The sequence below is a fragment of the Rhizophagus irregularis genome, chromosome 30 (assembly GCF_026210795.1).
Source record: "Rhizophagus irregularis chromosome 30, complete sequence".
In the NCBI taxonomy this organism is placed as follows: Eukaryota; Fungi; Glomeromycota; class Glomeromycetes; order Glomerales; family Glomeraceae; genus Rhizophagus; species Rhizophagus irregularis.
The window spans coordinates 191,364-219,218 of NC_089458.1; the positions used below are offsets into that span (position 1 = coordinate 191,364).

At 25.4% G+C, this 27,855-nt stretch overlaps 5 protein-coding genes across 5 annotated transcripts; 4 read left to right on the forward strand and 1 right to left on the reverse strand.

Annotated features, from left to right (window-relative positions):
* The first annotated feature begins 177 nt into the window (after window positions 1–177).
* Window positions 178–1,907, forward strand: OCT59_021465 (uncharacterized protein). The gene is made up of 2 exons (XM_025331091.2): window positions 178–307; window positions 387–1,907. Exons 1-2 carry the CDS (start codon window positions 196–198, stop codon window positions 1,484–1,486), a joined length of 1,212 nt encoding a protein of 403 aa, XP_025181980.1. The 5' UTR covers window positions 178–195; the 3' UTR covers window positions 1,487–1,907.
* A 7,229-nt stretch (window positions 1,908–9,136) lies between these two features.
* OCT59_021466 (uncharacterized protein) lies at window positions 9,137–9,964 on the reverse strand. Its single transcript, XM_066146547.1, has one exon. It carries the CDS (start codon window positions 9,706–9,708, stop codon window positions 9,499–9,501), a length of 210 nt encoding a protein of 69 aa, XP_066005673.1. The 5' UTR covers window positions 9,709–9,964; the 3' UTR covers window positions 9,137–9,498.
* A 190-nt stretch (window positions 9,965–10,154) lies between these two features.
* OCT59_021467 (uncharacterized protein) lies at window positions 10,155–12,533 on the forward strand (the record flags this gene model as incomplete). Its single annotated transcript, XM_025315779.2, has 7 exons — window positions 10,155–10,214; window positions 10,284–10,478; window positions 10,562–10,651; window positions 10,735–11,256; window positions 11,339–11,654; window positions 11,726–11,894; window positions 11,961–12,533. 7 exons carry the CDS (start codon window positions 10,155–10,157, stop codon window positions 12,358–12,360), a joined length of 1,752 nt encoding a protein of 583 aa, XP_025181982.2. The 3' UTR covers window positions 12,361–12,533.
* An 8,217-nt stretch (window positions 12,534–20,750) lies between these two features.
* OCT59_021468 (uncharacterized protein) lies at window positions 20,751–20,960 on the forward strand (the record flags this gene model as incomplete). The annotated part of the gene is made up of 1 exon (XM_066146548.1): window positions 20,751–20,960. One exon carries the CDS (start codon window positions 20,751–20,753, stop codon window positions 20,958–20,960), a length of 210 nt encoding a protein of 69 aa, XP_066005674.1.
* Window positions 20,961–23,742: 2,782 nt separating this feature from the next.
* Window positions 23,743–25,985, forward strand: OCT59_021469 (uncharacterized protein; the record flags this gene model as incomplete). The annotated part of the gene is made up of 4 exons (XM_066146549.1): window positions 23,743–24,075; window positions 24,187–24,208; window positions 24,288–24,459; window positions 24,533–25,985. 4 exons carry the CDS (start codon window positions 23,743–23,745, stop codon window positions 25,983–25,985), a joined length of 1,980 nt encoding a protein of 659 aa, XP_066005675.1.
* Window positions 25,986–27,855: the final 1,870 nt, after the last annotated feature.

Here is a 27,855-nt window from a genome sequence, read left to right on the forward strand (position 1 = left end):
TTTTACATACATAATTTATGCGGAGTTTTGGCAGAATGTCTCAGTTATTCGAAGAACTCACGCGGTTAATATATTGCTTAGAAGTTTAATCAACATTTATTTATCTTCAGATTTAAAATTTTTGCGTTCACGTGCACTTTAGTACTTAATTATTGATTGGTTTGATCAAAGTTTTGAGCGAATATTTCCCAAAAAATGTTTGAATTTGTTAAAAAATTTTCATTATTAATTAATAAGTTAAATAATGAAGTTATAGTCACTCAACAAAGGAAGAAACTTTATTTTGTGCTTGGAAATGAATCTGCTGGTTAGTCAAATTTCCATGAATAAATTAATTTTATTTTTTAAATTAAAATTTCATTCCGATTATCTTCATACATGTACAGATTTGGATTCGATTATATCGTCGATAGCATATGCATGTCTAAGTCAACAATTAATTTCTCCTGATGAATTGAACTCGTTATCTACTTCATCCTTCCTTATATATTTTCCAATCATTCAAATTCCAAAATCAGATTTTTCATTACGTCCAGAATGTTCTTACGTATTTAGCGAATGTGAGTTTACTGAATCTGACATATCTCAACTACTTTTCTTAGATGATATATTACCTCACTTGGACAAATTATCTTCCAATTATGATGTAAACCTGATTTTAGTGGACCATAATAAATTAATTTCTCCTTGGAGTGAGAAATTTAATGATAAAATAGACACAATCTTGGATCATCATCAAGACGAAAGATTATATCTCAACATCAAGTGTCGTCAAATTGAATTTGTCGGATCTGCTACTTCGCTAGTTGTATTACATTTTAAAGACGTTTGGAAGAAAAAAATTTCCCGAGATGATTTTAGATTAGCCAAACTGTTATTAGCTCCAATTTTAGTAGACACTATATTATTAGACGTGTCAAAAGAAAGAACATCAAACAAAGATAAAGAGGCAGTTCAATTTTTATTAGATATTTTAAACATACCTAAGTCTGATCAAGATTTCTATACAAGTAATTACTTTAATGCAATTCAATCTGCTAAATTCAATATTTCTCATTTGTCAAATATTGACCTGCTGCGTAAAGATTATAAGGAGTGGAATTTAAATAATTTTAATATTGGTATAAGTAGTGTAAATTGGTCTTTAGAGGGTTGGATTCAACGTGAAGATGACAATATTGATAAACTAATTGATTCATTTAAATATTTTAAAGACGAAAAAAAATTGGATATATTTATTATCATGTTGGCATATAACCATAAAAATAAAGGATTTCAACGGGAATTTGTTTTTCTTTCTAACAAAAACAAATTCATTTATGAAGAATTTCTTCAACAATTAGAAGTTAAACTCTCATTGAAACCTTTATTTTCAAATATGGATTACATCCGATTTTATCACCAAGAACGTATAAATTATTCAAGAAAGCAAATTTATATATCAATAAAAGATTTACTTCAACAATATCCCATTAATAAAATTTAAATAAGATGTATTTCTTTACTATATTTTAATTATTAATAAATCATTCAAATAATAATAATTATTTCATTGAGTTGTAATTATATCAATATTGATTATAGAGAAATAATTTTACCACCATTTGATTCATCTTGATAAGAAGAATCTAATATATAAATTTTATTATGATTTAATCATTAGATCAATTTCTGAAATTGTTTTTTGAGCTATAGTTATAACCCTAATACTCTATCAATATCAATTGTAGAAAGATATTTTACTAGCATAGCGGACATCTTTACTTTATCACAATTTTGTCGATCATTTGTCAATCATTTATTCAATTTTATCACTTCATTATAATTACTTCAGTTGAAAATCCTACATAATAATAATTTTACAGACAATTTAACATTCATTTAAATTTACTGCATATTAAATTACCAAAAAAAATTCTTTAAACAGTTAATAAAATTTTACAAATTTTGACTATATGTGTATTTTAATAATATTCATAAACATTTGCTTAATAATAACTTTTTGATTACCTAAAATTCTACATGATTATTTTGGCTATTGATTCTTGAATACCTAAATAATATATTTTGAAAATTTCAAGTTTCGCCCATAAATCTGTGGCTTCGCCCAAAGCTCCAAAGTCAAATTAGCAGATGATCGGCAAATATAGGCAAATATCAAATTATTGAGAATTTCGGTTTAAAGTTAACTTTGACAATATAATTTTTTTTATTTTTCATAAATTATACTACTAATAAAAAGACATTAGTATTGTTTGGCTAAGCATTTTATGGCTTTAACCATAGCTTCAAAATTAATGTGATATGATATATTATATGATTGATGAATGATCAGCAAAGTGATAAAAGCATGTCCGCTATGCTTATTTTACTACTATTTGATTTGTTTATTGAAATGAATCTAATGATATAATCTAATTACTAATTATTTATAATTTTGCATTGAAGTTTGCTATTTACCATCTGGTAGTCAGCATCGGTATCACGTGATCATATATATCATGTGACTTCACAATTTCTTAATGCACGAAATGAAATTTTTATTACAGTAACACCACTATGTTGGCATTTTATATAAGTTGCATTCTTCTATATGCATTCCATAGCTTGGTCCTAAGCTCAGGACTTAGAGCTAAGTGCACTTCCTCTATGTTCTGCATTTGCAAGCAAATTTGAGTCCCGGGTATATTAGAATACCTTCTATAAATGATTACATCACTGGACTGCATTCACGCACTTAATGCAAATGACCAATTTTCATCGATAACGGTTATTTTTAAATTAATTTAATTTATCAATTTAGAAGTGAAATCATGGAGAACTATATAACAGTAAACTTTTATTTTGTAGTTACAAGCAATTACATTTGACTATAAAATTTATTAGTACTAACTACTATAACATCATCAATTAAATTATAAATAAATTGGAATAAATTACAAGCGTGTGAACATCTTACTTGATCAATTATCCTAAATTAGTATAGCAAGAAGATTTTTTTTTAAGGAGACAGATAGTAGAAAAGATTGAAAAATTTTTTAGGGCCAAAAAAAATAGTTTAATACAACAAACTGACATTAACACATATTTTCACTAAATTTTCGCAAAATATGTTGTTTTATTTGGATTTGAGTTTAATAAAAAAATTTAAACCTGGCAATACTAACATTCCAATTCTTTTTTTTTTATTGTAGGAACCCTCAAGACACTTCAGAACTAATGAAATGTCTCAGAAGGTAAATAAAAAAGGGCATAATTTTTTTAAATTAGGAATATTAGTAGACATTACTAATGTTCAATTTTCAAATTTTTTTTTAGGAATGATTTCGGACTTTGATATGAATTTTGGATCGATAAGTTTCAAAAATTTACTTAAACTTTCAAAACTTTTAATATTTTTTTTTAAAAAATAATAATTTTATTTTATTTCTTTATTTTTTAGGTACATCGGCTCTGATCTTTAAACTTGGACTTTAGATCGGTAATGATAAGTTTTGAAAAGCAATTAAAAGCTTCAAAACTTTTTTTTAAAAAAAAAGATTTTAACTTTTTTTTTCTTTATTTTTTAGGTACTACCGGTTTCCTTAGATTTGGATCAGTAATGGTAAATTTCGAAAAGTTTCAGTTTGAAACTTTTTTTAATATTTAAAAAAAATATTTAATTTTTTTTCTGTTTTTTTTAAGTACTATCAGCTATTGGTTCTGATCTTTAGAATTGGATCGGTAATGGTAAGTTTTGAAAAGTTTTGTTTTGGAATTTTTTTTTTAATTAAAAAAATATTTATTCTTTTTTCTGTTTTTTTTAAGTACCATTGTCTCTGATCTTAGACTTGGATTTGGATCAGTGAGTTTTGAAAAGTTTCATTTTAAAACTTTTTTTACTGGATTCTAGAAAAGTTTTGAAAGTATAAAAATATAATAATATTAGTATTATAATTTATATATGGAATTATTAAATAATGTACTGATTTTTGTAATTTAATATTTTAATATAAATTCTAAATAATTTTAAATAAAAATGCATTGTTATAAATTAATCGAAAAAGTAATCAATCAGTACACTGACATTTAATCAAAAAGTTATCAATCAGTATACTAATATGCCAAATAGTAAATATCTTATTGGTAACTATTAATACCCGATTGCTTTTTATTGAATATTCTGATTGGTACCTGAATATCCTCCTTTTGTGCTATCTTTTGGCAGCAATCGGGTTTACCGATTGATGAAAATTTTTTAAAAAATAGAGACCAATCGGATGGAATTCGGTCACCTGATTAGTCCCTGATTTGACATGTATTGTTTGACTAGTGTTATCTATGACCTATCTAATGTCCAAAAATTATACAAAATAAAAGAAAAAAAAATTAAAAATTAAAAAACAATTTTTTTTTTAATAAAAAAAGAAGTTTCTTTAAAATTTTTAAATAAAATGAAACTTTAAAACTTATGTATCAAATTAAATAAAAAAAGTTTAAAAAAGATTATTATATATACATGTAATAATTTTTACCAACTTTGAAAATAATATTCAGAAAGTCATGTGTTGAAATTTCAGCTGAAACTTTACATAAACTGAATTTTGACTGAAATTTAACCAAAAGTCATATGACCGAAATTTTTGATTTTGACTAGTATTTAGTTTCAATTTCACCAATAAAATAAGATTCCTGTCAATGTTAAAAAGGTTTTTTTTACATAAAAGTATATTTATATTTAAATATTACCTTAAAAGTAAACATTATCTTAATAATATCTAATAATTCAGAAAATTAAGTAATGCTATCTGAGATATAATCCATCAACACAATGCATTACATAAAAATTAAAATCTTTTTTTACATAAATGGATGTATGAGAAAATATTAAGTACTAATGAAAAAACAGAATGTTTACAGAACTGAATACTCACTTACTATATACTAAAATACTAAATGTTTCAATATTTCTAATTTTTTTTTTATTAATTTCTCATACTTGTAGCATTAGTTATAATTTGAGGAGTCCAAGTTGTATTGCTATTAAAATTAAAAGTATACTACAGTTTAATTAGCCAGATAGCTGAGAAAAAGGACAAACTTTTAAACTACTTACACTTCAAGATTTTTTCTATCATTTTTTTATTATCATGATTGCATGCATTTCCAACAACCTCTCCAAATTCTACAGGATGATCAGAGCTATTTACTTTAATTAATAATAATATATTGTAAACCAACCAATTACATATTTTTCTCCTAACAATCGCTTTAAATTTTTTTGTGCTTTTTGATCTGGATTCTTAATTTCACCTCTGGCTAGTCATAAAATTTTATATTAATATTTTAAAAATATCTTTTCAGAAGATAGGAAATAAAGATAATAAAATATGACTTACATCATCATATTAATAGTATTATTAATATCTAAAAAAATATCTTCTATAATACGATTAATGATTCTGTTATGATATACAAATTCTGATAAGCTTTTATTATGAAGTAGATTAACTGGGAGTCTGAAATATAATAAACTATTTTCAAATATTAGGTTATATCATTTAGATGTTACAGTTGGCCAAACACTCAAATAATAAGTTCATAGTAATTTACAAAACTTTGTATACTGATTGAATCTATTCATGCAGTTAATCTCAGCTAAAACTATAGGTTGTTGAATCTATACTTATCAGCAGAATTGAATTTTTGAATTATGACAGACATAATTAGGGCTCTGATCAGTTCGATTCAGTACAGTTTTTGCCAAAACCGAAACTGAACCGAATTGATCGGTAATAGTATTGCTAATTACCGAAACTGATCAGTTTCGGTAATCATAAATACCGTTACCGACCAGTAATTACCGAAAACTGAACTGATTTACCGATTCATTATCAGTTCAGTTTTAAAAACGTTTTGCAACGTTTTTATTAAATTATCATAAAACTGTTACAAAACGTTTTTTTAAATAAATTAATTGCTGATCCACATGGGTGCGGCTGTTCAATGTATCACACACTTGATTGGCCAATCTATATAATTACGGCAAATTTTTTTTTTTTATTCTTGGAAATGGAGACGGATAAGTGTCTCCAAAATTAATTTTTTTTTGTTTTTTTTATGTAAGAACATTTATTAATGTTCTTTTACTTCCTTTTTTTTATAGATTTTGGCCAGAACTTAGAAATGGAGACCAGTGAGTATTTTTAAAAGGAGAAAGCGAGTTTTTTTTGAGGGTTTCTTATGTAAGAACATTTATTAACGTTCTTTTACTTTTTTCCTTTTTGTAGATTTCAACCTGGAAGCTTGAAAATGAGGATCAGTAAGTGTTTTTAAAGGGGAAAGCAGGAGAAGGTTTTTTGTTTTTCTTTATGTAAAAACATTTATTAACGTTCTTTTACTTTTTTTTTTGTAGATTTCGGCCTAGAGACCGGTGGTGAGTATTTTCAAAGAAGGGAAGCAGACTTTTTAATCTTTCTTTATGTAACAACATTTATTAACGTTCTTTTATTTCTATTTTTTTGTAGATTTCAGCCCGGAACTCAAATAGGGATCGGTGAGTATTTTTAAAAAAGGGAAATGGGGGTTTTTTTATTTTATTTATGCAAGAACGTTTATTAACGTTCTTTTACTACTTTTTTTTGTAGATTTTAACCCAGAATCAAATGAGAGAGGTGGCGAGTATTTTCAAAGGGGAGAAGCGATTTTTTAATTTTTCTTTATGTAAGAACGCTTATTAACGTTCTTTTATTTCTATTTTTTTTGTAGATTTCAATCCAGAACTCAAATAGGGACCGGTGAATATTTTCAAAGGGGAGAAGCGATTTTTTAATTTTTCTTTATGTAAGAACGTTTATTAACGTTCTTTTACTTTTTTTTGTAAGTCAAATCAAATTTTAATAAAATTTAATTTAATACTAATAAAAAATGGCTTTAATATATTAAAACCGTCATAAACAAATTACACTATTTATCAAAATAAATTACGTTTATAAAAATAAATTGCCTGTCAAAATACATTCGCAACGTGAAAAGTTTGGCAAATCGGTTTGGTAAATTTACCAAAATGATTAGTAAAATCTACCGAAACTGACTGGTAAAATCTTCTGAAATGATCGGTAAAATCTACCAAAATGATCAGTAAAATTTACCGAAACTGATACTGAAAGTATCAGTTCGGTAATTCAGTTTGGTAAATCGCAAAACCGATACCGAAACTGAAATTACCAAAACTGATCGGTAAATTTACTGAAAGGTTTGGTTCAGTAAATCAGAATACCAAAACCGTTCCAATACCAAAACTGATCAGTTCAGTTCAGTTTGGTAATTACTGAAACCGATCAGAGCTCTAGACATAATTAAAATGCCATAATTCACTGCCATAATATTTTGACATTGACTTTTTAATTCTACTGAGAAGTATAGTTGAATTAATTAGAGCATTTTTATTAAAATTGAGAGCTATGTGATCTAAATTCCAAATTAATATAATAGTTAAACATTGCCTCACTAATCATATTATTGTATATTTCTAAAAGTTCTCCTATATTTTCATTTATACCACTATTTAATAGGACAAATAGGATAAATCATTTTGAAAAAAAAAATTAATAATTATATCAGTTTTTCTGATAATAATACAATTAATTAAACAAACCTTAAACCAATCTATTTCTAGTTTAATCTATTCTTCCTGACTAAGTTTTGATTTGATTGGGTCAAGATTATTCTCTTCTGATAAAAATACTATCTTGTAGTGTGAAATTCCAGTTCTAATATTCATGACTTTATTAATTATTGAAATTTCTTCATTGACATTTTCTTTGTTGTCCTATTAAAAAGAAAAAAATTTTCATTAATAATAAAATTCATTAAGTAGTAGTATTTTTATTAGTATATAAATAAACATAAGTTTCTTTATAATAAGAAAGGTAACTGATTCCTTCTCCAAAATCAATAGTCCTTATTTAAAGAAACTTCTTTAATTGATCCTGCGAAATCATTTCTTATGGCATACATAGGTGCTTCATAAAAATGTTTTTGTGGACATAAACTAACCACTGATAGGCGATTGATCTTGTGGAATTACCTTGCATCTAAGATGAATTCACAAAAACAACAAAAGTGTTTTAATTATAACTGGAAGATATACCTATTTTGTTTGCATTGGGTTCCCATCTTACTTTACGACAAGTACTTAGTTTGCTTGAAAAGTTACTCATAATTTTTTCCTAAAAAAACAAATCATATTCAATTTCAAAAATCACACGAAAAAACAAGACTTTAGTTTTATTGATACATGATATTTACATGATTATAAATATAATAAATATAGCAAATAATATCAGCAATAAACAGGAATAGTATCAACGTGAACAGGAGTAATATTAACATGATTAAATTGAAGAAGTACGAGACCAAATATTTGTAATCATTCACGTTTAGTTCTGTAAGAGCTTTGGTATATTTTAGGTGCTTTATCAGTTTGTTGATATATTTGATATATTGTATTTTTAGAAATAAGAAGCTGCTATTGCATAGCAAGTAGCAAAACAAAATGATGAGTATTTATAAGTTATCATGAATATTTATTAAAAGTTACAGTTACTCAAATTTTTAGTCATACGGTTGACTGTATTTGACTAGTATCATGATGATCGTAAACATATAAAGTTTGCTTAGTAATCAAAATAAAACACCTAAGAAAAATCACATAAGGTAAATTTTTTTACACAGAGTCACTAATTTGCCCTTGAGGCCATAAGGTATTAAAATCACGAATAATACCCTCTATCTTTCAGAATTCAGGAGTTCAGGGATTCTTTTTATTATTTTCAAAACGGCCTTTAACTACATTCTTTTTCATGTAAAATTCACCTGTAAGGATTTATGAATTTTGTTATGATCTTTTGATAAGGAGAGTAAAAACGTTCACTAATGTTCTTTACTAGTTCTTTTTATTTTAAAGGACAACTTCCTTTAGGGATAGAAAAGTTCCACTACTGAGCGGTTTGAGCACAGTTTGAAACTGAGAATGAAGTCAGAACTGAAAACCCAGAAAGAATGTATCAATAGAAAAGATAATAGTAATATGTCAATAGAACACGTTATGTTAAACGATAAACTAATCACATGATAATAGTCTAAACACGTGACATTTGAGGACTAGCGATATATCGCCGTAAGTATCGCCGTAGCGATAAAAAAAAAAATCCTTTATTAAAAGCTAATTTAAAAATTTAAATATGAATACATAATAATTTTACAGTTTTACAGTGCAATTTCAATTATAAATTCCTTAATTACTCTCACTAAGAATCCTTTTACTTTAGTTTCAACTATAATTCATCAATTTTTCTCACTAAGGATTCTTCTTTTACAATTATGCAAATCATGACCTGTACCCCCACATTCTTTACACTCTTATTATTTCCATTAACCTCTAAGTTGCCTTCAGTTTTCTTTTGTTTCTTATTCTGTCTTAAAGTTTCTCCTTCACTTAAGTATCGACCTAGGGGGTCATTCACGCCATCTTAAAGTTACTGTATTAGAACATTCAATATTTTCTTGTTGATTTCCTGTAATACTTTCATCAGTTGTTTGATTACAAAGTAATTCTTGTTGCTTTTCATTAATATATGTTTGAAGTAATCCATTCAACTCATTATAATAATCTAATTTTTGTGTTAAGTCCAAAGTCTTTTTTGCAAAACCAAATGCTTTTTCCATATTTTAATTTTGCCAAAATGATTCCTTGAAGCTTTTCTGTATAAACTTGTTTACCACGAACATGATGAATATAATTAAAATTGATTTCTTCACGAACTACTGCTTTTGCAATTGTGATATATAAATGTTACTTCTCATTCTCTTTTCTTTACTGTAAACAAAAAAGAAATATTTTTGGATATTTAATAAAAATAACTTTGTTCTATAGTGTTTTGATATAAAATAAAAAATTAATTTTGAAAAATAAGTACATACCGTATCATTTTTTCCGCAAAAAATTCTTTTTATACTCTTGTAAAAGAAAAAAAAATACAACGCTTTAATTTTCAAGAAAAGAATGTTTGTCGTACATACTCCGTAATTTTTTGCGTCACAATTGTCACGATTGTCACGTTTTCCGAACTATAACAGATAACACCGAAATCAAATGACTGCGTCGGTTTGCTATGGAGACTACGACCGAACTATCTGAATATCACGTAGAAATTTTAAAGGATTTCTTAAATGTAAAAAAAAAAAAATTTGCTTGTTTTTCCGCGTCGCGTTAGCGCTTATTTATTGTTTATTCATAATAGGACTTTCAACTCTCAAGTACATTTAGTAGTACAAATAACGTTTCCGAGAAATTCAAATATCAACAACTAATTTTAAAAAGATTATCTATTATAACAAATGCACTGAGGAGTTGCTATCAGGAAGATTTTCGCATTGCTAATAACGAATGTGCAATAAAATTTTGCAAACTTCTTTCTAAAAATCAACTTATTCTAGTGTAATAACTATTATATAATACTACAACTTGCGGGAAAGTTATCGTGATTTATTATTATTTACTAATTATTAATTAATTTAGGCACAATATCTCATTCATAATGATAATTTTATTGTATACTTGACAAAAAAACTTTTGACGCTATGGTTATTATTAATATCTAACGAGAAGGTGTGTAATAATTTAAATGATTAAAAAAAGTGTTATTCAATTATTTACTTTTAATTACAATTTGTTTTTATCCAAAAAAAAAGCCAATAGTAGACAATATCAATATAGAAGAGACTCAGAGACAATTATTAAAAAAAATATGCGATTTATACAATGATAAGCTGAAAGACATGTCTTCCTCTGCTACTATTGAATCAGTACTGGAAATATTTCATTGCATATTGAAAGATTTTCGACATTGTTTATCAGAAGTAATTGATGAAGATGCTGAAAATATTTTATCACAACATGCGGGTTGTCGATTGTTAAACGTACTCAATGAACAGTTTAAAGTGGAACAGATCACAAATATTGCTGATACGAGTAATAACTTGATCATCGTTCCGATTCTCACTGTCATACTGGATATTAAAAAACTTGAAATTTATGAAATAGAGGTTGCATTAGATTCTTATTTAGTGAAGATCTTTCAGAGTTTTTTAGAAAAAGTAGATTCAAAGATTGAATCAATATGTGTCTTATTGTGCTGTGGATATTTACCTGCTATAAGAAAAGTCTTGAACATTCTATATCAAACAGTGAAATCTACAAGTAACATTGATATGGTAAGAAAACAATTACTTTTTAGATGTTAAAATATCATTTAAATGAAACTACATGGTCTTATTCTTTTTTTTCTATTAATAGATATTTACAATTCTAACTAGTATAAGAGATTATACTGGGCAAATTTTGGCTGCTTCTGATGTTCAAAAGCTTAATGGCTGTCCTACGCTTGATAATGATTACACCGAATTTTTCGACAGGCAAAAAGATAACAATAAGGTTGTTTCTAACGTTTCTATCAATATTGAATGTACGAAGAAGTTAATTGACATTTATATGGAAGTTTATACTAATATTATGAAATTACTCATGGAAAATAATATAAATATGATTGGGATTAACATTTCAGCTGATATAAAACTTCGTATTTTAACGAATATTTTATCATTCAGTCATGGTAAGTTTATCATTATAAATTAATAAATTAATTTTAATTAATTATTTAATAATTTATCCTTTGTTTATTAGAATTATTGCAAAACGAAAATTCAGTTGAATATTTATTCAACTGGTACACTAATAATGATAGTGATCTAACTTTTTTTATGTTGAACTTTGTACGGTTAGAACTTACATTTAGAGAATTTAAAAAGAAATTAATCAATTTTGATGGAGAATCCCAAAAAAGAACTATAAAGTAAATTTTGATTAATTTATATATTTTGGTTATTTAGCAAATACCTAAATTTTGATTATTTTGTAGATCGGTAATGGAGAGTGTCTCATTACAAATGAATCATATCTTAAACCATTTTACTTCGCATGATTTTTTCTTAAGATTTTTAATTTCAACTGGATTTAATCATTCGATATTATTGGATTTTATAATTTCAAATGAAACAAATTTTTTAGAATTTCTTTTAAAATATTGCAAATATCTTGAACAAGATATTTCTCAATTTTTTATTATATGTAAAAAATTTGACAAAAAAAATTCAGAAATGGAGAATTGTGCTGAACAAGTACTAAGAGTTTTTAATTGTTTGATTCAATCAATACAATCATTAATGGAAAAAAAATTGTTTCCTTATAATGCCACTTCTTTAATTAAAAGATTAAAGAAAGTTGAATTATGCTTAAAAGAGGTAATATATAACAATTAAATTTGTTTAATAAAATATTAAAAAATTTAAACTCTTATAATTATAATAAAATTTATAATTACAACAATTTCAATAATTTTAATATATAAAAATCCATTAATTAATTAGTAAACTAATATATTAATAATTTACTTTAAACAATAAAATTTTTTGTATTGTAGTAATTACCACTTAATTTTAGACAAAATTACAACTTGGCTAGAATTTAAAATGCCAGTTTATAATTTTAGCCAAAGCCAAAATTAAAAAATACCGATAATCAAAATAATCTATCAGGTTACCAAATTGGCTTAAATTTTTCAGATTAAATAAAAAAATTAGTAAATTAATAAATTTTCAAGTAAATACTATTTTATATTATTTTTTTTTTTAAAGAAATGTTTTTAATGTTTTTTTTAAAAATGTAATATGTAATTAATAATTCTACTTTATATTGTAGTAATAGTAAAAGTTGCAACATATTACTACTTTTAAAGTCAAAGTATTATAATATTATAACACTTATATATGATTTTTCAAAAATTTCCTTTTTTGAAAAATAAAAATTATAAAAAAAGTTTTTGTAAAATAGGTATCATTATAAAAAGAAATATTTGATATATATGTTGTACCTCAGATTGATTCTTACCTCAGCTGATAGCTGACACACCTTAGATTAAAATCATCATCTGATGCATCTCATTTGAATCATATAAATTTAATCTACTATAAATAAACTTTTTCCTATTAATTAAATTGCCTTCATATTATAAGTAAATATATTTGTCACAATAATGTATACATATTCTGAAATTTTTATACAATTTTAATTCCTATTAAATATACAATGCAAATATTATTTGGAAAATTTGCATTATAAACACATTTTTAAATGAAGATTTCAAAAGCAATCATGAATCCAATTGATCTAAAATTTTAGGATTGAATATTTGAAAATACAGCAAATAAGTTTTATTAATAATTAAATGTACATTAGATTAGAAAATTTAATGCTTAATTATAATCAAATTTTTATTATAAAGTGAGGCACGTCAGATGGCAATTTTGATCTGAGGTGCGTCAGTCAGCTGAGGCAAGAATCAATTTGAGGCACAACATATATACTATAATATATATTGGTATAGTCAACTCTCTATAAATGCACGTCCCTTAGGACCAGACATAGACAGGACCCCGGATAATTATAATTGAGGTCATATCTTACTATGTTTTAAACTTTATATTTCTTTTAACATGTAATTTTATTAAGTTAATATTATTTTTTACTATAGAAAAAAATGTTTCTTTTGAAGAGAAGAATCTTTTGATACCAAAATCTTGTAAATCTACTGATTAGAATTTGAGATAAGTATCATTACACAGGCAAAATTTGGCAAAAAAATATACACTTTTTCACTATCGGTATACATAGAAATATACAAAAAAAATAAAAATTACTATTATTAAATATTACTTTTTAAGTAACAAAATTATAGATAATAGGAGGGCAATTATTATTACAAAGTTTTGTATCTATAGCTTTAAAAGTAAGTTCAGGAACTCCTAAAGTTTTATATTTTTTATTTAATAACTTTAGAGTGTAATTTCACTACTTTAGTCAAATGAAATCAATTTCTTTTATTAATTAAAAGTTGTTCAACAGAGCCAAAACTACTTGTATATTATTTTTTATAAGTGTAGGTATAATACATATAAAGAAACCCATATTTTTCATAATAGTACTAACTTTCAAAATTGTTTTTTCATTTATTAACTTCAGAGCGTAATTTTACTACTTTAGCCAAATAAAATCGACTTTCTAAATTAATTGAAAATTGTTCAGCAAGGTCGAAACTACTTGTATATTAATTTTCATGAGTGTAGGTATAATACATATGGAGAAATCTACATTTTTCATAATGGTACTAACTTTTGAAATGTTTTTCTGTTTATTAACTTCCGCGCGTGATTTCACCACTTTAGTCAAATGAAATTGACTTACTAAATTAATTGAAAATTGTTCAGCAAGGTCGAAACTACTTGTATATTAATTTTCATGGGTGTAGGTAAAATACATATGGAGAAATCTACATTTTTCATAACGGTAATAACTTTTGAATTTTTTTTTTCTGTTTATTAACTTCAGCGCGTAATTTCACCACTTTAGTCAAATAAAATCGACTTTCTAACTTAATTGAAAATTGTTCAGCAAGGTCGAAACTACTTATATATTAATTTTTATGGATATAGGTATAATACATATGGAGAAATCTACGTTTTTCATCATAGTACTAACTTTCAAATTTTTCTTTTTTCCATTTACTAACTTTAGAGTGTAATTTCACCACTTTAGTCAAATGAAATTTACTTCCTTTATTAATTGAAAGTTGTTTAGCAGTATAAAATCTACTTAATACTTGTAGGATTTATCCATTTTTTATAATAATACTAAATTATGAATTATTGTATAATATATTATTATATCTAAACTATATATTTTATATAAATATTTTTATTAATAAAATTATTATTTTTTTTAAAACAAAACAATTTAAATTTTAATAAATTATGTAATATAGGTGAACTTTACCTTGGGTGAATTTCACCACTGGTGAGCGTTAAAATCATTCATTTTTAAAATAAAAAGCTTATTTTATTTATTATTTTCGGATGCCAAACAAATCTTATCAAAAGAAATTGTAAATTTTAGCGAAAGTTGAAAAGTAACAATTTTGTATTAATCGAAGTGGTATTGCTATAATAACAATATCGCTACAGAATTTAAATATACAAGGAATATTTTTGATTTTACTGCAAATTTCGATAAAGTATAATTTGCTGCATTAAAGTATATCAAATTTTAACGCAGTAGAACGCTAATGATTTTCTTATTATTATTAATTGATTTGACTTTTTAATTATGATTTATAGTTGATTTTCCAATCGAGAAATCAACACAGTAGAACACTAACAATTTTCTTATTATTAATTGATTTATCTTTTTTAATTATAATTATAGTTGATTTTTCAATCGAGAAATCAATGCAGTAGAACGCTAACAATTTTCTTATTATTAATTGATTTGTCTTTTTTAATTATGATTTATAGTTGATTTTCCAATCGAGAAATCAACGCAGTAGAACGCTAACAATTTTCTTATTATTAATTGATTGGCTTTTTTAATTATGATTTATAGTTAATTTTTTACTAATGCTTTTAATTTAAAAATAATACCCTCCCTCCCCCTCCTTATTTATTTATCTTCTGAAACATTTTGTCAGTTCTGAAGCGTCTTGAAGATTCCTACAATAAAAAAAAAGAAAATGGAACGTTAGTAAATGATACTAACATCCATAATTTAAAAATAATACACTCCCCTACCTTCTTTATTTACCTTCTGAGACGTTTCGTCAATTTCCAAGCGTCTTGAGAGTCCTATAATAAAAAAAAAAAGAAAATGGAATGTTAGTAAATGGCACTAATGTCTATTATTTAAAAATCCCACTTCTCCTTCTTTAATTACCTTCTGAGACGTTCTGTTAGTTTTGTGTTTAGAAGATTAATAAAAAAATTTTTTTTTATTTAAATTTTATAAAAAAAAATATCATGATCTGATAATCTGTTGTTCATCAGACTTATCAGATTATGTGATCTATCTGATATGATAACATCAAACGGAATAATGTCAAAATAGCAGAATCGATTCTATAAAAAATTTTACTATTATTTCTGTAAAAATGAGTCTTTTACAGATCTATTCATGGAAAATATAAATAATTTGGTAAATTCCATAATATAAGGTAAAATCAAAAAATCAGAACAAACGTTCTGATAAATTTTTGCATACACAGATATGCAATTAAAGTTTTAAAGTCGAAACTTTAGAATTCAGTATCCAAGTCGGAACTGATTTCTCTAAAAAAAAAGAAAAAAAATGTTATTTAAAGCATTAAAATAGCATTTTTTTTTAAGTTTTAAGTTTTAAAGTTTCATAACGAAACTTTGAAACATTAGGATTCCAGTATTCAAGTCAGAATCGTTTCCCTACAAAAAGAGAAAAAAAATGTTAAAAAAACATTTTTTTTTAAATTTTAAAATAACGAAGTAATAAAACGTTACTTTGAAATATTGGGATTCCAGTATCCTGATTTCCCTAAAAAAAAATAAAAAAAAATAATAAAAAAAAATTTTTAAAATGTTACTTTGAAATATTGGAATTCCGGTATCCAAATCAGAACCATTTCCCTACAAAAAAGAAAAAAAACATTAAAATAACATTTTTTTTTAATAGTTTCAAAAAAATTATTCAAAACTAACCTATGTCAAGTCAGAACTGATTCCTTACAAAAGAAATAAAAAAACGTTAAAATAATGTTTTTTTTAAAAAAATATTTCAAAGTTTCAAAGAAAGAAACTTTAAAACTTTAGGATTTCAATTTCCAACTTCAGAACTGATTTCCCTATAATAAAATAAAAAAAAAGTTTCAAATTGAAACTTTCTTTTTGGGATCAGTTTTCAACTTCAGAACTGTTTTCTTACAATAAAATAAAAAAAAATGTTTATTAATGTTTTTTAATAGTTTTGAAATTTTTTTTTCAAAACTAACTTATGGGATTCAGTATTCAACTTGGAGCTGATTCCCTATAACAAAATATTAGAAAAAAACGTTAAAACCATTTTTTTAATAGTTTCAAAAAATAATTTTTTGAAACTAACCTATGGGATTTGGGATTCGTTGTAATCAATTCCCTATAATTTTAATAGTTTTGAAAAAAATTCTTCAAAACTAACCTATGGGATTTGTTATCAAACTTTGGAATTGATTCTTTACCATAAAATGTTAAAAAAAACTTTTATAGGATTCCGGTATCTAAATCAAAACCAATTTCCTAAAAAAAAAAATTTTTTTAAAGTTTCAAAAGTAAATGTTCGAAAAAAATGTTAGTGTAAATTTCAATAATATAAAATAGTTTAATTTTAGTTAAAGAAAAATATATAGTTTATCAATAGTCTAATTAAAAAACAATAGAAATCAATTGGTAAATTTAAACTGAACAATAGTTATCAATCGGATATTGACCTGATTGATACCCGATTGAAGTGTACATCAATTTCTAACTATTGAATAAATCAAGTAACCAATCAAAAAAAAGTTACCAATCGGGTAAATACCCGATTAGTCAGCATTTTACCTGTGTAAGTTTCATTTTGAACAACATTTCAAACCCATTTTTTTTCCATTTTGTAGGTTTCAGCTTTGGTTTTTAAATATTGGATAGGTAAGTTTATTTTGAATAATATTTCAACACAGGTTGAAAAGTGAAAAACCAGGCATCAATCAGTCATCACTCACCAATCAGTCACCAATTAGTTACCAATTAGTTACCTAATTGGTGACCGATTGGTAACTGATTGATGCCTGATTTTTCACTTTTCGACCTATGCAAAACTGTTTTTTTTAAAAAAATAATTTATTAATTTTTTTTCTATTTTATAGATTTTGGTTTCATTTTTTAAATGTTGGATAGGTGAATTTCACTTTAAAACTTTGATTATTAAAAAAAAAGTTTATTTTTTTTTTATTTTGTAGGGTTTAGCTTCAGTTTTTAGGCATTAGATACTAGATGAGTTTCATTTTGAACAACATTTCAAAACTTTGGTTGTTAGAAAAAATAATTTAATTTTTTCTATTTTGTAGGTTTTAACTTTGGTTCTTAGATATTAGATAAATGAGTTTTGTTTTGAATAACATTTCAAAACTTAGTTTTGTTTTAAAAAAAATAATTTATTAATTTTTTTTTTATTTTGTAGATTTCAACTTCGGTTCTTGGATACTGAATAGGTGAGTTTTGAAAATTTTGCTTAAAACTTTTTTATTAAAAAAAAATTTTAATTTTTTATTTTATAGGTATTGGATTGGCCTTTAAAACTTATTTTTTTTCCTTTGCAGATTTTAGGATTAAAGAAATAAGAAATAAGAATCTTTAGTTTTGAAGTTTTAATGTAATTTAATTTAAAGTGTAATATAAATCAGAATTTTAAATATATTGTAACAAAACGATCGATCACGTGACCAAAATTTGGCCTAATCACGAGGTGATAATCAATGTTTGAAATGTTGCATATGTTGCATATATGTAACATATCAAATATGTTCAACATATCAAATATATGTAACATATCAAATATATTTAATTTATTTAATATATTCAATATATGCAATATTTTATATGTTAAATATTTTTAGTCTAGTATTTTTACATATATATAAACCTGTAATTAGACCTGTAGTTGAATAAAGTTCAAGTAAAAGAGTTTTCTTAATAAAAATAGTTCTAATGATTATATTAAATAAACTGTTATTTGAATTTATTTAATGAAATATAAATTTGTTATCCTTTATTCGTGTTGGGAGAATATGCTGATGTACAGTGCTATACTACACGTCTGATTGAATTGTTTATTAAGTGTTTATACATATAGTTTATTTATTGATTATACCCGCCTACCTATATACTTTCTGCTTGTCACATGATGGACTATCATTGGATTGACTTATCTAGGTAGATCTTAGATCGATGGATCGTTCGCAATGAGGTGGGTGTCCTCCGTTTGGGATCGTTCGAAATGAGGTGGGTGTCCCTTTGGGAATTGCACGACACTAAAAAGTTCCCCATCGGCTGGACTGTACAACACTAAAAAGTTCCCGGAGGTCTTTGTGAAATAGGTTTGTTATCTATAGTATGTAGTCAAATAAGGGAAATTGAATTTTAGGCATTTCTGATAGTGCTAATGGTAGCTCAGAGGTTCTTTACCGATTCTAGGAGTGGATACGGCGCTGGATGGGTTACGTATAGTATAGTCGACTTTACTCATTTTGAGATATATTTGAGGGGAGTAGCTGTAGTTATTTATATAGAGAGGGTGCCGGTTTTAATCTTAGCTTTTCTTATTTATAATTCGGAAGATTATTTGTTCTTTATTTTTCTATTAGTTCTGCACTTGTTGCGGTACTTTTTAGATCACTCTGTGTTTCTCTAAAGTTACTTCGGCATTAATTAATAAAATTCAAGCTCATGCTATGTTTACCTATATACTTTCTGCTTACCCTTTTCCATTTATTTATATTTGTAAACGCTAAAGAACTGGCTATAACAATATCACTAAATAATTTTCCAATTTTTTGGTATTTAGAATTAAATAAATGTAATATAAATTTATAATACAATACAATAATGCAAATATTCCAAGTGATTATTGTAATGTGTTGATAGAAATTGCAAATAGTTTAACACAAGAAACTGATATAGAAATTTATACAGATGGGTTGATGAAAAATGTAGTGACTAGTGAAATAATGATAGGTTGTGTGTTTGTAATTAGCACTCCTATAAAGAAAATTTTTAATTGTGAAATTGTAGATAATCCATCCTCTAATAAGGCTGAATTAATGGCAGTGATATTAAGTTTAATGATCTGTCTTAAAGCTGCAAAAGTTAAAATATATAGTGATTCTCAATGGGTAGTTAATACATTTGATGATTTATACTTTTTGACGATTAAAGATATAGAAAGATCAAAAGTTAATTATAGGGTTTTATAGTTATGTTTATTTAAAATAATTAGGATCTATAGTCTTAACGTAAAGATAACCAAAGTTAAAGCGCATGGTGATTGTAATTTTAATAAGAAAGCAGATAAGCTCGCTAAATCTGGTGCTGAGAAAAGTGTATTAATAATAGAGGATAAATTATTATTACACAATGGTACGATTTGTTGGAAAGATATGCCTATAGAACGTAACCCTATTTTGATGATAAAGGGAATCAAGGACGCTCAATTTATAGAAGAATTTCTTATGCTACAACAAAATAAAGTTTATAGACAATCAGACCTATTAAGGCTAATAGATTGAAAAATATCTTTAAAGTTAAATAATATAAATCAATATGATACATTGTTTGAGGACCATTATTTACAATCATTTAGGATTAAAATTTGTTGTAATGAATTACCAACCTGTGCTAATTTAAAAAAACGTAAGCCAGATTTATATGATAAAGAATGGAAATGTAATTTTTGTAAAATAGAAGAAGAAACCTTTGATCATTTTTGGAAATGTAGTAAGATTCAAGATGTTGTAAAAGATATAATTAAACGATTAAAATTTTTTTTAGCTAAAATTATACAGGAGTATTCAAGAGATGATATAGATATATAAGAATTAAAAGGTAAAATTAACGAGCTTGGTATATAGGAAATTAGACGTTTATATGATTTTACATTTTTAATGAAGAATCAAGTTAGTTGTCAATTAATAGAATTATTAAGGTGCTATAAAATAACTGAAGAAAAATTGTTGTATAAAGTGCTGAAGCAAATAACTGGAAGAGTTTTATTAGAATTCAAAATGTTAATTTGGGAACCAAGGAACGAATTACAAATAAAGGAAGAAAAGTGGTACTATATTAGCAGTAAAGATAAAAAAGCTAAGTCACATAGTAAAAAACGCACTGATGTGGGTGTCAAAGATGTTGGCTATAATATGTTAGAAAGTAATTGGAATAAATGGAATGATTTGGCATTCTATCAAGGTGGCAAATTTTTAGGTAGATCATGACAGTCACCTTTGAATTTAAGGTTGCATCATGGTTTTTAACAATAATGTGACCGTTTAGGTGACAGGTTGACTTGTTCTTTATGAAAAGTAATCTTGTTTCATAATGCTTAATTCTTATATGTATTTGTTTATCTTATATTTGTAAGTTTATATATGTAAGTAAGCATAAGACATGATCGTATCTATAATAAAGTTTAAAAAAAAATAAAAAAAAAATAATAATGCAAATATTAAAAAGTAACTGAATGTTAGTATATATCCAAAATTTATGCAACCAAAGTCATGTGAATAGTAGATCAAAATCTACCAAAATTTAGCTAAAATTTTGATAAGTGGCAATCTAAATGGTAACACTTAATAAAAACTTTAAGTTAGAAGATTCGTCTAACTTTGGCCAGATTTCAGCCATAATTCTAGCCAAATTTACCTATATAAAATCTGATTAAATTAGACTATTTTAACTAGTGATAACATCATCAAAAAAAGGTAGCGAAGAAGTTATTGAAAAAAGAATATTACTAAAATACTGATTAATAAGGATTAAAGTAAAAAATGATTAATAAATATATTTTGTATGTATATAGGACTCGCCTACTATTAAGATAGGTCACCTGTGGCCTAAGGTAAGGTTTACATATAAAACTCTTTAAAGATCCTACTATAAAAGGAAATTTTATGTTACATTGTTATGATTAAGGTTGCTTGTCTAAACCTCTTCAAAATCCTACGATTAGTTTTGTCAAAATTTTACTATAGATTTATTATAGTTTCGGCAGAGTTTCGGCAGTTTCGGCATTTATAATAAGTTTCGGCAGTTTCGCCTTTCTCCAAAGTTTTGCCAGTTTTTTAATATAACTTTAATATAGTTTCGGTAAAATTTCACTTTTCGGCGAAATGCCATCTTGCCTAAACCCCTAGGTTTCGGCAAGCAACCTTAGTTATGATTTTTTTTCTTTTTAGTTAATTAACCAATAATAAGCAAATCCTAAGATAAGGATTCATATGAAAGTGAAATTTTTACCAGTAACATATCTTAGTAGTAAGCAAAGTTCTATGTACATATAGTATATTAATTTATTATTTATCTTATAATAGTTTAATTGCTTTTATATAATATGTAGCTTATATATATTATTTTGTAATGGTTTAATAGTTTAGTATTTATTAAAGTTGCTCTGATATCAAAGATAATAAATAGCAAATAAGATTTTTTGCTTTTATTAAAAATATGTATTTATGCCAATTATTCATTTGAAAATATTGATTCCTGACCTTTTTGTATTCCTGTGTTTCTTTTAGCATTTTTCTATACTTTTCACAAAGTAATGTCCTGAAAAGTAATTTTTGATTTTTCTTCTTCAAATGAAAAATGTACTTTAATTCCTTAATTTCATCAATCTACGACTAACAAATAAATGGAAGAGTCACTAATTTGCCTTTAGGGCTATAAGACATTACAATTTCCTGAAACCTGCCATAAAATATTTACAACTTATTAGATTAAAGTTTAAGTTTGTTATTCTAGACCTGTTATCAGTTATTTTTATAATAAAATACTGGCTAGTTTTATAATAAAAATTACGTGTAAAAGTTTATACACAGTATAAAAAACTTTTATAGTATTTTTTTCAGAATTAATTTTTTCTAAAGTTTTTCGTATATCATAGTAAAATATAAAAGCATAGTATGGCTAAAGACTTGACCTCTTCCCAAACTTATCAACTTTAAGTTGGCAAAAATCATGATGAGTTTGCTAATAAAATTAAAAATTATGCACATAATCTTAATTTTATTATTAAATTTGAAAAGTTTGAATATGTAAATACTACCAAAAATAAAAATACCAAAAAATAAAAGAATATAACAAAAAAACTTTGAAAAAGAACATTATTGTACTTTAGAACCAATTATTTTATACCAAAGAAATATATTTTAGATAATGAAAACTCAAATATCAAAAAATGAATTGAAATCTTAATATTATAAGTTCTTTTCTTTTGAATAGTTCCAATAGTTTATGATATATTATTAATATAAATATTACTTACAATTATCAAATGGTTGATAAGTACCATAAATTTTTTATGTTTAATGAACAAAATATTCTTGATGATGTTAAGCAATGAATTGCATTATTATATCATGCTAGTGTCATGCTGGTATAGATGTTCCAACTATATGTGCAATTTTAAAAGAAGAGTTTGATAATTGTGTTACATAGGTATACAATATATTTATAACTTTATCTATCAGTTAGAAGTTCTGGTTCAGAAAAGAAAGAATTTGACGCTAAAGAGTTTATAATAGTATTAAAGCAAATTAAATATGATAATAATGAATTTTTTTATTATATAGATGTTAATAAAAATACACAAAGATTAAAGTATATAATTTGGATATTTTCTAAACAATGTATTAATTATAGTAGGTTTAATGATATAGTGGTATTTGACAATACTTATAAGATAAATCACTTTTAAATGCATGCCATTTGATATTTTTACAGTAATAAATAATTATAGGCATAGTATATATATTATTACTAAAATTTTTGCTTAAAAAAGAATTATTTAAAATTATTGTTAAGGTTACTTATGGAAATAATTAAAGATCAAACAAGTCATATGATGTAATATGCAGAAATCCCATGATATTTTTAATTTGCATAAGGGAATTAGTTGCAGATCTGTATCACTGTGTGAGTATATATTTATATCAATTTTTTTTTTCTTTTTTTGATAAATCATCACTACTAATAAAGAAAGTGATATGACCAAAAGCCATGAAATACACATTAAACTGGGTAGTTTTTGGAAATAATCCTTATAAAGATAATTTCTCAGTTAATATAGGTGTTGATACGAATATTAATCTTCTCAAAAAAGCTATTAGAGAAGATATTACTGCTCCTGATAGTATAAAAGCAAAGGATCTTAAATTATTTAAAGTCGATCTTCCCCTCAGAGGTAACAAGGATGAAAATGTCATTAATATTTGTACCAATAATATAGGTGATGCTGGTGTGGAAATGTCAGAAGGATTACAAAAAGTTAGCGATTATTTTTTGTTCAGCCAAATAAAGATAATTTACACATTATCATACGACTTTCTACTGGTAAGTTATACTATATAATTATATAATACCAAATACTTACTTAATCTTGTGCTTTTCTTTTCTGCTTCTTATTATCAAACCCGTCCAAAAAACACATTCGCATTATTGTAGAGCAAACTATTACTAATGGTAAGTGAGTCATAATAAATTTGATCAATACAACTTGAATTTATTTTTTTTGTTATCTGTTGTTTTACATTTATTTCTATCAGAACCTCCTAGAAAGCGTGCAAAAATTGAAGAAACAGATTATGAGAATATAGAAGAAGTTGATGAAATTCTTTTAAAGCATTTCTGGCAGGCTTTAAAAAATACAATCAACATTGATTATTATTCACTCGCACATGGAATTGACAGAAGATGTAAATTTTTTTGGGAAACCAAGTATACCTTTAAAGCTATTTGTTCGCAGATGTTATAATGATCTGCTTAACATTGTTGATAATGACAAAATAAGGAATCTGCGTCTTACTGGTAATTCTGGCATTGGAAAAACTTTTTTTGGTTACTATTTAATTTATCATCTTGTGAAAAATGGTAAAACAGTTATATATGATATCCATACTATGAAAACATTTGTTATTTTATTTGGTCAAACAATAGAAGAAGTTTCTTATCTTCATATAATAAAGAATGCTAGAAAAATTAAAACAAGCCTGTCAAATCGGGACACCTGGTATATTGTAGATGGAAAATCGCCAGACGATTCTGAAGCTAAGACGATTTTAATATGTTCATCACTTAAAAGTCATTATAAAGTTTTTGATAATCGTATACCAGAAATACGGTATATGCCAGTGTGGTCCTGGAATGAAATCAATAAATGTAGAACTGATATTTTTACACATCTTAATGAAGATAAAGTTCGAGAATTATATATTAAGTGGGGAGGGATTCCTAGATATATTTTGGAGGGTATTCATGCAAAAGGTATTCAAAAACAGCTTGATGAAGCAATAAATACATGCAATGAAAGCATATTTAAATATATTGAAGGAGACATAGCTAAAGATGATATTAGTCACAAACTTATCCATATCTGGACGAATTTTCCTGAGGGAAGTAATGATAATCTTAAACCTCTTACTGGTCCATTATTCAAATTATTATTATCAGGTCAACCTCCTGCTGATCTATTACTTAATCAATCTTCTACTAATCTATTATCTAATCAACCTTCTATTGATCTATTATTTGATCAATCTTATCAATCTTCTACTGATCTATTACTCAATCAACCTCTTACTGATTTATCACTTGATCAATCTCAAATTCAAGTTGAATGCATTATTGAAGAGGAATATTATACAGAGACAATTGTAAAATTTGCATCAAATTATATAGGTCAACAGGTGATTCTTAAATTAAAGAAAATTGTAATAGATAAATGTCATAGAGATGTGAATGCAGTAATAAATGGGAGTAAAAGTAATCCAGTCACTGATTGTGTTTTTGAACAGATTGCTCACAAAATCTTACAAAATGGAGGAACTTTCAAACGTCGTTCTTTAGATACAAATGAAGAAGATTCAATTGTTTTTCTAAAACATGATTTAGTTTTATTAACTCAAATTGATGAGATCCAAAATGAAGCTTACTCTATACTGCTTGATAAATCTTTTCCATTAGTAGATGCGATTATTGCTCCTAATTGTCTTTTACAAATGACTATTGCAAAGGATCATAATATTAAAATTAGTGGGTTGAAAAGAGTTCAAAGTAAATTAGAAACAGAAAGTAATATATATTTTTATTTTGTAGTACCAACAAAATTATATAGTAGTTATAAAAAGCAGAAATATTCTACTACTGGTGACAAAAATGCTCTAAATATGGAACCTTGGATTGGAAAACATCTTAAGCAATATGTTTTGGAAATTGATTTGGCCTGCCTTGAATATAAAATGTAATTGCAAAGACATGTGTGAAAATAATATCTATGGATGTAAATGTAAAAATTCACTATGCGGAGTAGGATGCCATCTTAAGAATAAAAATGTAAGAATTATTAATTACTAATTAATCATAAGCTTTTAAGATTTTGTGTATTATCTATTTTTTATTTTTATCATTTTATAAAATGTATATGATAAAAATAAAGCATATTTTCAAAGTGTATAGCTAGTTATACTATAATCTATATGATAAAATAATTTCTTTTTTTTTTGTAAATAAAATTCTTTTCACTAATATAATAATATTTATGTTATACCAGATGATGTTGATTTTGCTATTGCTATATTGTTAGATTAAATGAATAAATAGTATTTACGTTAAGGTTGCTTGCCTAAACTTCTCCAAAATTCTACGATTAGTTTCTGCAAGATTTTACTATAGTTTTATTATAGTTTCAGTAGGGTTTTAGCAGTTTCAGCATTTATAATAAGTTTCATTAGGTTTCGCTTTTTTCCAGAATTTTGCCAACTTTTTAATAAAACTTTTATATAGTTTCGGCAAAGTTTCGCTATTTTGGCATTTCGCCAACTTGCCAAAAGCCCAAAACCCCCTAGTTTCTCCAGCAACCTTAACTTACACTACATATATTTTGTGTAACTCTTAATAATAAAGAGTTAGCTACAGCCATTTTTGATTTTTTATTTGTAAAGTAGTATGACATTAATGTCACGGCTCTCAGAGTTAAAATTATAAAGTTGCTGGTTTCTCATTTTACTACATAATATATAATTCTGTTTTAAAATTTTGCCAGGTTTTATTGGACATTAATAATGTTATACTTTTCCCAATAAGATTTCGAATAAAAATCCACATAACTAAATTAACTAATCATCTTGAACATGTGCATTTTATTTGTAATTATTTTTCTGAATTCCATTAGATTAAAGGCTATCTAGTTAAAAAAAAAAAATCTGAAATCTGGTTGGCTAATCATCTTGTGATTTATAGAAACTCGCCAGTTCCTGAAACTTTTCTAGAACTATCAAGGAACTGGCAGAGATTTAGGAGATCAAATGTGGTATATTATACATCATATTACAATCCAATTTAACTAAAGACACTGCATATACATGTAAATATAAAATTAGCTTAGCACTCTATATAAATCCTGGTATGCTTGTAATCAAATAAAAATAAATCCAATATTTTATTATAATATAGTTGTTACAAACTATTATAAATCACTATAAATTGATAAAAAACAGTGAAATTGCTATAAATCTCTTAACTAATAAATCTACTATATAAATTTGAATGGTGATATTGTTTAGTATAGGTTGATAAAGAATTAATATAACATACTGAAATTGCTAAAATTGATAAAATACTTTAAAATCATTATAATCTGTTATAATCTACTAAAATACTATTATGAATTTAGATAGTAAAGCCTAACTATTTTAAGTTTCTTTTACTTAGACTTAGTGATGTAAACTTTAAAGTATATTGAAGAATATTAGAAGTATTATATCTTTTAGGTAAGTGATATGATTATGAAATACCAGAAATGTGATGCATTCGTATTCATAATCCATTTAGAAAAATACTAAAAGAAAATCCAATATTTAAAGCTCTGCATGAGCTGAGTTGGCTCACAAGTTGGCTCAAGCTTTTCAATCTAAGCTGAGCTGAGTCACGATTAAATTGGCTTAGTAGCTCGCAAACTAGCTTGAAAAGAACTCAAGCTGGTAATAGGCTTGGCTCAATAAACTCAAGCCAGTAATAGGCTCAATTCAAAAAGCTTGAGCTGGCTTGAGTTATTCATCAGGAAATTTTATAGCGCGAAAAATTGCGTAAGTTTACGATTTTGTAAGTTTACGAAAG

Coding starts and splice junctions, on each gene's coding strand:
- OCT59_021466 (XM_066146547.1), bottom strand. CDS start 9,708: ATGGAAAAAGCATTTGGTTTTGCAAAAAAGACTTTGGACTTAACACAA.
- OCT59_021465 (XM_025331091.2), top strand. CDS start 196: ATGTTTGAATTTGTTAAAAAATTTTCATTATTAATTAATAAGTTAAAT. Junction 308..386: donor GCTTGGAAATGAATCTGCTG/GTTAGTCAAATT, acceptor ATACATGTACAG/ATTTGGATTCGATTATATCG.